General features: G+C 38.8%; 1 protein-coding gene across 3 annotated transcripts; it reads right to left on the bottom strand.

The window, feature by feature from the left end:
• Positions 1 to 1305: 1305 nt before the first annotated feature.
• etsrp (ETS1-related protein) lies at positions 1306 to 6647 on the bottom strand. Of its 3 annotated transcripts, none has more exons than XM_060862150.1 (8): positions 6546 to 6647; positions 5797 to 5878; positions 4830 to 4940; positions 4097 to 4171; positions 3569 to 3760; positions 3213 to 3461; positions 2846 to 2964; positions 1306 to 2301 (listed from the first exon to the last, which is right to left on the bottom strand). In XM_060862150.1, exons 2-8 carry the CDS (start codon positions 5876 to 5878, stop codon positions 2038 to 2040), a joined length of 1092 nt encoding a protein of 363 aa, XP_060718133.1. In that variant the 5' UTR covers positions 6546 to 6647; the 3' UTR covers positions 1306 to 2037. The 3 variants fall into 3 exon arrangements, with proteins under 3 accessions (XP_060718133.1, XP_060718135.1, XP_060718134.1); XM_060862152.1 differs by having other exon boundaries at positions 4830 to 4907; positions 5797 to 5904; positions 6546 to 6604; XM_060862151.1 differs by having other exon boundaries at positions 5797 to 5904; positions 6546 to 6604.
• Between the last annotated feature and the right edge of the window lie 3800 nt (positions 6648 to 10447).

Here is a 10447-nt window from a genome sequence, read left to right on the forward strand (position 1 = left end):
GTGTGTAGTGGTGTGTGTAGAGTGTGTGTAGTGGTGTGTGTAGAGTGTGTGTAGTGGTGTGTGTAGAGTGTGTGTAGTGGTGTGTGTAGAGTGTGTGTAGTGGTGTGTGTAGAGTGTGTGTAGAGTGTGTGTAGTGGTGTGTGTAGAGTGTGTAGTGGTGTGTGTAGAGTGTGTGTAGTGGTGTGTGTAGAGTGTGTGTAGTGGTGTGTGTAGAGTGTGTGTAGTGGTGTGTGTAGAGTGTGTGTAGTGGTGTGTGTAGAGTGTGTGTAGTGGTGTGTAGAGTGTGTGTAGTGGTGTGTGTAGAGTGTGTGTAGTGGTGTGTGTAGAGTGTGTGTAGTGGTGTGTGTAGAGTGTGTGTAGTGGTGTGTGTAGAGTGTGTGTAGTGGTGTGTGTAGAGTGTGTGTAGTGGTGTGTGTAGAGTGTGTGTAGTGGTGTGTGTAGAGTGTGTGTAGTGGTGTGTGTAGAGTGTGTAGTGGTGTGTGTAGAGTGTGTGTAGTGGTGTGTGTAGAGTGTGTGTAGTGGTGTGTAGAGTGTGTGTAGTGGTGTGTGTAGAGTGTGTGTAGTGGTGTGTGTAGAGTGTGTAGTGGTGTGCGTAGAGTGTGTGTAGTGGTGTGTGTAGAGTGTGTGTAGTGGTGTGTGTAGAGTGTGTGTAGTGGTGTGTGTAGTGGTGTGTGTAGAGTGTGTAGTGGTGTGTGTAGAGTGTGTGTAGTGGTGTGTGTAGTGGTGTGTAGAGTGTGTGTAGTGGTGTGTGTAGAGTGTGTGTAGTGGTGTGTGTAGAGTGTGTAGTGGTGTGTGTAGAGTGTGTGTAGTGGTGTGTGTAGAGTGTGTAGTGGTGTGTGTAGAGTGTGTGTAGTGGTGTGTGTAGAGTGTGTGTAGTGGTGTGTAGAGTGTGTATTGGTGTGTGTAGAGTGTGTAGTGGTGTGTGTAGAGTGTGTGTAGTGGTGTGTGTAGAGTGTGTAGTGGTGTGTGTAGAGTGTGTGTAGTGGTGTGTGTAGAGTGTGTGTAGTGGTGTGTAGAGTGTGTGTAGTGGTGTGTGTAGAGTGTGTGTAGTGGTGTGTGTAGAGTGTGTAGTGGTGTGTGTAGAGTGTGTGTAGTGGTGTATGTAGAGTGTGTGTAGTGGTGTGTGTAGAGTGTGTAGTGGTGTGTGTAGAGTGTGTGTAGTGGTGTGTGTAGAGTGTGTGTAGTGGTGTGTGTGTAGAGTGTGTGTAGAGTGTGTAGTGGTGTGTGTAGAGTGTGTGTAGTGGTGTGTGTAGAGTGTGTGTAGAGATTTCAAAGATTAAACAAATGAATAAATGGACAAAACACTTTTATCTAACAATTTATTTACATTAATGCACAATCTGATGATTGATCTGAACAAATAAATCACTTACATCATTCAGAGTACAACACTTTTGGTGTTTAATGTTGTGTAAAGAGGTAGCTAACCACATTAGTACACACACACACACTCACACACACACACACACACACACACACACACACAGTAAATATGTTTAGAAAGATGATAGATTGCATTGATTACTTGAGGACGCAGGTTGATTGGAAACATCTCCCTTTATATCCTGATAGAGTCTGAGTAAAAAAGAGCAAATATAAAGTTCATAATGATTATTTCTACACATTGGAGTGGACACAGTCGTCTCTGTAGCAACCTGCTATCCACAGATTAAAATTCTCTGTTCAAAAGAGAGAAACTGTGCTGAATCTCATGCTGGAGTCTTTAAATAAGGTTGTGTTCCAATACTGTGTTTGTCTCCCCATTGTCCACTTCCTCATGCTTGTGTGCACTCAGCCATCATAAGATCTGTCCAGTTACTTTAGAATGATCCAGACGGTGGTGCTGCAGTTTACTTTCCAAAGGTTTGTATCAGCTTGAGCAACAGAGAACTGATCTGATTAGCACACTAGCTAATTAGCAAGTTATCATGAAATTCGTGTCCACTTGTGACGCAAGTGCTCATGTGTTCACTTCCAGAAGTTGATGAGGATGTGTGAAACCTTGTGGAACACCTCCTTTCACTAGCACAGTCAATGTTAATGTTGCCAGACGTCTGCTGTTTCCTCTGACTTTACTGGCGTCTGCGATCCAGCATTCAGCGGTGAGATGTTCATACTGGCCAGAACTTCTTGTGCGCTTTTCCCGAGCATACTCTGCACATCGCAGACGAATCGGTAGACGTAGCGCTTGCCAGCTGTTTTATGGATGATGTTCTTGTGGTAGTAGTAGCGCAGGCCACGGCTCAGCTTCTCGTAGTTCATTTTGGGTTTGTTCTTGCACTGACCCCATCGTTTAGCCACCTAGACAAGAGACACATGATCAGTTGTCTGCTCTTCAGTGTCCTGTACATGTTTGATGAAGCGGTACACTCATTTGAGTAAATAAATACACAGTAAGGAAGTATTCCTGGGTGCCCTATATGAGCGTGAGGTAGTACACTAAACCAGACTATAAGAGTATAAAGAGAATAAAACACTTGGGTAACGACATGGAATATTTTTATTCTTTAGCTACGTTAAATGTTGTGACTTTTCTGCTCTGTCCTTCATTATAACAGCTATTAAAAAGTATAAACATAAAGTTGACTGACACTGGAGACTCCTTCCATGAATGTTAAACATCTCCTACATATTAAGAAAACTTCACCAAATCAACAAATACACAGTTTTTAATCTGTGTTATCATCAGTGGAGTATCCGCTGCTCTAGAGAATTAATCAACACCTGAGCACCAGTCAGAAGTCAGAACTCAGCAGGTGTTTGGTGGAAAGTGAAATAATGAATAAAGTCTGATTGGGAATCTGGTATAAAATGGAGGACTGTTACTGTTATTTTTTTATTTTACCTCTGCAGGGTCTGACATTTTGAATTCCCAGCCGTCACCAGTCCAGCTGATGAAGGTGTGACACGCTGAGTCTAGGAGAAGCTCCAGGAGAAACTGCCACAGCTGAATCGGTCCTGATCCTGAAAACAGAACATCTAATGATCATCAGATTTAAAATTATTCAATTACACATTTAAAAAGGTTCCTTAATGGATTCTTTCAGAAATTTCTAATCCTCTCTTTGACTGAGCATGAAACATAGAATCCACACAAGTTCTTCCAGTGAAGCAACCAAACTAAAGAGTTCCAGATTTTACGAGTTTTTTCTCCTTCTTGATCATGGACAATTGGGATTGCATATAAAAACATGCATGTAAAAACATCTCACCTGGGTAAGCAGACATCCCCGGAGACACCTCGCCATCTCGGTCTAATCTCTGAGACGTCGTGTTGCGTCTCTTCAGCACACGAGGAGAAAACGTCTCGGGCGTGAGAGGAGCCGGAGACGAGGATGAGGATGAAGGAGGATGAGCGAGTAGCTGGCTGCAGTAACCCGAGGAGGAATAATCTGTCCAGTATGGAATAGCCTTGCTTTGGGTTTCCGTCTCGTATAAAGTGTAGCTCCTCTCTGCACCACCTGTAGTGAAGATGACGACTGGGGTTAGCTAGGGTTTGTGTGAAAAGGTCAAACGGATGCTAATACAGATGTTAAAGATCTACAGCATGTCTCACTGCGTGTTGTACCTGCATGCTCTAAACCCGATGGCGCTCTGTGACTGAACTCTTTGGTGGGTTGGTAAAGTCCGCTGGCTTCTGCAGCTGAACCGAATGAGCTGCTCTGAGACGAAGGACACGGAGGAAACAGACTCTGATACGTCTGAGTGGCTGAGTCCTGAAAACCCCCTGTCTGTCTGTCCATCACCATACTGTCCGGAACTGAGGAGGGAAGAGAGACATGTTACACTGAACACTCGCAATCTAGATGTCAAACACACACACACACACACACACACACACACACACCAGTATCCACAGTAACAGTGTACATGTACTCCAGCTTTGCTAAGGTCCAATCTGTAATAACCAAACTAGCATGTCCAGAGTCCAGTAAAGCCACAGGAGCTTCACTCAGTGTTAACTAGAAGGCTATTTTAGACATAAAGTACAGAATACGCAGAAATTATTCATGTATGTATATTATAGTTATTATTATAATAATTGTTACTGCTATGATGATATGATGATATTCCATTAGAAGATTGAAGCACTCACCATTAGTGTATGATGTCCAGCTGCTAAACTCAGGGAAAGTGTCCAGATTAAATAATCCAGAATCCATAATGTTAACTAGAAGAAGATTAAATTAAATTAATTAACACAGTGTTGTGGAAAAAAAACTATAACTAAAACACTGTAGCATGTACAGTTTGCTAGGTAGGATGCTAGGCAGCTGTCAAGCTAAGCCCTGAGCATGCTACATGCTATATATAATATACGTACAGCATGTTAAAGAATCTGTCATAGAAACAGCAGGATGCAGCCATAGCCAGGAGTCCACCACCTGCGAGCTAACCTTTGACCTTTTGAGTCGCAGCTCAAGGTTTTCTAGGCTGCACAGACTCGACAGCTCGAGTGAAACTCGCTAAGAGGTTTACAATCACTGTGAGTCACGCCAAACATCTCTCTGACTTCCTTCAGGGATTAAACCAACTGACGTAAAATTATCTGTGTTGAAAATAAAATGCTGGAAAGTTTTCTGAGATTCTGAGACTTTAATCATTTCATTAATATTTTCCAGCATTGGGATCAATCTTTTAGATATTTTAGTTACAATTATTAGCATTCAGTGCCTCCAGAGTTGAGCTGATTTACATTAAGGAGAAAAAACCCTCAGTGTAACGAAGAGCCTCAGAGAAGTGACTCTGTCTGAGATGTTTGAAGCAGAAGGCTGAAGGAGCTCTGCAGCAGAGGAAGTAAAGAGTGTGTGTGTGTGTGTTAAACTTACCTTTGGAGGTGCTGATGTGGTCCTTGTGTGGTTCTGCGTATGTGTCCGTGTACTGCGACTGGCCCGATCCTTTACTGTCTAACAAAAAGGACAGGTCTTCACCATTGTAGTCTGTGGGTACATTATTAGAAATATGACAATGAATGAATCCCGCCGTCATGAACCGCTTATGAGATTAAAAAAGATTCAAATGTCTCTTTTGTCGTCTTTCTGAACAAATCTAGGAACAAAACAAGAACAGAGCTGTGGTCATTTCTCCAAGTGGTTGACTGACCCCACCCTACTGAGCGAGCTTTAGACTAAACTGCAAAAAAGGGAGGAAGCGGGCCGAGGATGGAGGGATGATGAAAAGGGGAGGAGAGGGGCTGCTAAATCTGTTCGAGAAGGAAGTCTGGAGGAAAGGATTAGGAAAACAGGGAGGGAGCTGCAAGAAAAAAAAGAAAAAGGCCGGGTGTATCTTTAACCTGCCACCCCTCTCTGCGTCTCTGCCTTTCTGCACCCCGTGTCCTCGCTGCGTCCTCAAAAAACCCTGTGTCTTTCCTGACGACTCGTGAATTAGTGGCGTGTCAAGGTCCAGTGCCATGTTTGTGACCGAGCTGCTGAGATTAGGGCTTTACAGTTGAAGGACAGAGGAAATGTTTTGCAGGAAAACTCAGGAAACATGAGCAGAGAAAAATCTAAACCAAAAAGATGACTGACTGATCACGTGACGACAGACGAAGACACGTGTACACATTACAGGATAAAACATGACAATAAGCAGAAATTTACTCAAACCCTCAGTTTTAACAGAAATAAAGATGGTTTTAAATCTGGAGAGAGTCATGTGAACAGACTGGGCTGCGTTCACACTTTCATCCTGTTCATATAACTTACACAAATCATTCTAACTGTATTGATCACATACATAAACACGCAGGATGACATGCAGTGAAATGTCTGTACTGTCTTCTCATCAGGTTCTTACCATATGAACTGAAGTCAAATCCAACAGGAACCTCCTGAGTGCTGAAGTCCTCAGTGTAATAACCGGCCTGGTACATCTCCATCTGAGGACAGAGAGCAGAGGAAACGTCTTCAGAAAAAGACAGAAAGAAAGGAATGAACTTCATTTGGAAATTCATTTAAAGTAATAAGAAAAAAAGTTTTATTTAATTGTTAAAAAAATAATTTATTCAATTTCAAAAGTTATTTTTATTGTTCTTGTTATAAACACAATTGATAAACAAATAAATAAACAAATAAATAAATCCCAGTATGGTTAAGATTTTGTATTACACCTTTATTATGTAATCTTTTTTACTCTGCTCATTTTTTTCACCATAATAAAATAATAAACAATCAAATAAACAAATACGCAATATAAATACTGAAAATCTCAGTTCTCTACATCTGTTCTGATTATTTAGGTGTTTTATAGTAGGCAAGTAAGTAAATAAATGAACAAATTAAAAAAGTAAATAAAAATCCCAGCAGATTGTACTATTCTGTACTAGATGGTAAATCAAAACTTAACAAAGAAATAAAGAAACAAATTGTAAAAGAGTTTGTAGTAAAACTAGTGAACAACCTGAACATCCCACTGAATACTGAATACTGAACTAAAATCAGAATTAATACTTTAACAGCTTCACACATGAATATTAGAATTCTTTTTGTACTAAAACACTATGCCACAAAACACCTTTAATCACCGGCGCTCAGTGTAAACGATACCTTCAGATTCCCCCGAATGTTATCCGTTATCCTCGAGCCTCGAGCGCTGCACGGTTTAATTGCGTTTCGTCTCGCGCTCACTTCTGTCCCGTTATAAAGAGGGTTCGGGTGCAGGAGGGGGGGGGGGGATTAGGGCGTGCCTCGGTGTGACCCGCGCGCTGCTTCGTGACTTAACACGTCGTGACGTCAGACAGGAGTCACGAGCGCTGATTTTGTTTACGGTGTCATTCAAAGAAAGAAAAACAATCAGTTATAATGAAGCGAATTTCCGCTCGGTTTTAAAAAGCGTTTAATGAGTTTAACGAGCGCGAGGATTTCAGACTGAACTGATTCAACATTTATTACACTTCAGTATCAGTCATCAATGATCTAAATAAAGGCAGTGTTTAAACTTCTTTTCATATAATAATAATAATAATAATAACAACAACAACAAGAACAACAACAATAATAATAATAATAATAATAAAGAAGAGGAAATTCTAATACTAATACTGAATATTAGTAAAATAAATACAATTTTCGGATTTTTTAATCTCAATATTTTTTCTCAAAAAAGTTATATTTTTCCTTTAAGATCGCTGCCAATAAGAGAATTTATAACATTGTATATGTTATATATATATATATATATATATATAACATATACAATATGTATGTTATATAATGAATTTGAATTTCTAAATATATAATATATTATATATATATATATATATATATATATATATATATATATATATAATATGTGTGTGTGTGTGTTGTATATAATTGTAAATAAATGTTATCGTAAACACTAAAAAATAAAAAGTTATATAATTACATGTATATTTGTTTTATAGTCTGTTCATTTTGAATGTATATTATATATTATATTCATATAACACAAAAACTTTAAATCTATTGATATTAAATGTTAGTTTAAAAGTTGTTAAAAAGTTTTTAAAAAAGGGCGAATGAAATATGCTGTTATCTTATCTTATTTATTTATTTGTTTGTTTGTTTGTTTATCGAACCTGCTTTTTGTGCTTCTTAGTGGAAACCCTAGTGGAGAGGACAATACGGTGCAGTGATGATATTTCTGCACTTTAACAGACCACCATTTCATACTCCGTCTGATAAAGTGCAGTATTCTGCAGTGCTACAGTACAATATCTTCTACTAGAATCTATGTAAACACATATAATATTTTTCTATGCTTATAGAAATAATTTATTAAAATGACATTTTAACCCTTTAGTCTATGTTTATATATGTATACACTATGTTTAGTGTATCTCCTGTAACCTGTAAACACATATCGTCTGTGTGAGCAAATTAATAAAGGTGATTAAAGCTGATTGCGCTTCTGAGTTTTCTCTCAATAATGAGAGTTGTACTAAGGATGTGTTTGTTCAGTACCTTCTCATTATTGAGACAAAACTCTATATGAAATCCTTTTTAGAATGAAGATAAGTGAGTGCAGGAATGTTAGAAGGAAGAAAAATCCGAGTCGAAACTGCATTTTGAGCTGATTTTTGAGCTTTAATCAGGAGTTGCTGCTGGTTTCTAGTTTATCTTGAGAAGCCATTCTGCAGAACAATGGGCTGTAAAGTGACGAAGAGAAGGAGCTGAAATCTCGGCGTGAGTGCTGTGAGGAGATAAGAGCGAACCCCGGGGGCCTAAAACAAACAAACCCTCCAGAGCTCAGGGAGAAAAAACTCCATCTGGAGAAGTGAGTTAGTGAGGAGTCGTGATGGCTTCGAGTCTGAAACAGTCGGGGTCGGGTTACTGCTGACAGGAGGGGGGGGTCCCAAATCACACACACACATACATACAGACACACACACCTCACACACACCTCACACACACACACACACACACTTCACAGACACCACAGTACACACCCGGAGCAGTAACACAGCCTACAGTAGCCGTTTATCAACTACTGCTATATAACGTCAATATGGTAAATACTCGTTCCTCATTGGCTGACGTCTCTTCATTAACGGCATCTGGAATTTAAAACGAGTTATAAATCAATAATAAATCGATCCAGTTTTGTTGTTGTCCATATTTAATAAACCCCGAACATCTAATTCAGGTCGATATTTAGCTAACGATCAGACAGAATATATTTACTAAATTTCTTTACATGACATTTAATTGAGATGTAACCATGGCAACACGTGTAATAGATTAGTCTGATAATATTCCCTGGTAGAAGAACTATATAAATAATAAGATAAATAAGAGCCAAATAAATAAGAAAGAAAAAATTTTTTTATAGAAAAATAAGAACAATCTCACGTCACTTCCCCAAATGTTTGATTCCTCTCAAATTACAGCAATTACAGCATTTATGTGATGTGCAGCTGCACTACAGTCTGCTGTTCTAGAGAATTAATCAAGACCTAAAGACCAATCAGGATCCAGGACTCAGCAGCTCTGTGCTGAGACGTTACAGAAACTGACTCGAATCTTGTTTGTTCTCAAAACTGACTAATCGTTCAGTCTCATGTGATTTTCGATCATGTGTGTATTTTAATTAAACTTTTCCTATGCTGAATAAACTAGTTTCATTACAGGGAGATTAGACTCTGTTCTAATTATAAACTTGACCTTAACAAGAGGTCAGACATCAGCTCATATGGCTATGTCATATTAAAATGTCTCAAAAAGAAATAATTCATGTGTAGATTACGTGACGTTAGTTTCCAATTTTATGAGCTATGATCATGCTAATTTAATCATCTAGCCGAACTTTAGCGAAAAAAAAACGTGAATAACTCACAAGCTAATGTTACAACAATCTGCTAGCTAACGAACTGTCAGTAAACTCACCATGAGCGCCTCCTTCTGGTTAAAGGAGGTATTCTATAATGAGAAGGAGAATTGGTGTTAACTTTCAATAACATTTGAGACTTTTGTGTTGCTTTTATAAAATCTGTGGCTGTTCATGTCTGCGTGTGACCAATGTGTTTTAGATGTTAGTTTAGGTTCATGTATTATTTATAGCAATGGAGCTGAACTTAACTAGTGGAAATCAAAACCTGCGAGAGAAAAAACAAAAACAGAAGATCAGTAAAAACACCCAGTGCTTCTTACCTTCTCCCCTGTACAGTAGACAAGCTCCTGTGTGGTTTGAGACAGAACCAGAAAGGCAATGCAGAACATTTTACCATGACACGAAGCTAAAGACCTACTTCATCCCCAATAAACAAATGTACTCAAAACAGACCTAATATCTCACAGCAACTTGTTGTTGTTGTTTTAGTGAACTGTAAGTGTAGTAAGTGTACAGTAGTATGATGTAACAGTGTGATTTATCTGTATTAACTTACAAAGACATTAGTCATTATTTAACCTCCCAGTTGTGGTGGATACGGTTTACACCACAAATCAAGCTGATTATTAAATACTAATCTGACGTCACTGTTGCTCATTAAACAAAAGCTCTGATCCCAGACACGATCTCCTGACCTCAGACCCCTGTACAGTCTCGAGGTTTTTAACAGCTTCAGATCCCTCAGCTGAGAAAACAGAATTAACCTCTTGTGTGTTTTTATATATATTTGCACGATTGTGTGCCGCTTTTATAAAAAAGCACTTACACTTTCTCAGATTCACAGATTCTCCCCCGTAAGCTTTAGCTAATAAAACTTTAATCTCAAGTGAGTTTTTTATCTTTAAACATCTGTGAGAAGTGACGCACTTTTTCTTTATTATTTTCTCTCTATCTAGTTCCAGTTTAGTCTTTTCTCTGTAACAACACTTCATTCGAAAAGTCGGATTATTAAATATATTATTAGTATAAAAATCAAACCATTAAGGTCGATTTCCTAACACAGTTAAAAATGGCAGAAGCCCAGTGTAGTATGTAATTTAATGTAAATGTAATAACTAAAGTCCAGTCTTTCTATAAT

The sequence above is a fragment of the Tachysurus vachellii genome, chromosome 25 (assembly GCF_030014155.1).
Source record: "Tachysurus vachellii isolate PV-2020 chromosome 25, HZAU_Pvac_v1, whole genome shotgun sequence".
NCBI lineage: Eukaryota > Metazoa > Chordata > Actinopteri > Siluriformes > Bagridae > Tachysurus > Tachysurus vachellii.

Coding starts and splice junctions, on each gene's coding strand:
- etsrp (XM_060862150.1), bottom strand. CDS start 5,878: ATGGAGATGTACCAGGCCGGTTATTACACTGAGGACTTCAGCACTCAG. Junction 4,941..5,796: donor ATTTGACTTCAGTTCATATG/GTAAGAACCTGA, acceptor ATGTACCCACAG/ACTACAATGGTGAAGACCTG. Junction 2,302..2,845: donor AAATGTCAGACCCTGCAGAG/GTAAAATAAAAA, acceptor TCTCTTGTCTAG/GTGGCTAAACGATGGGGTCA.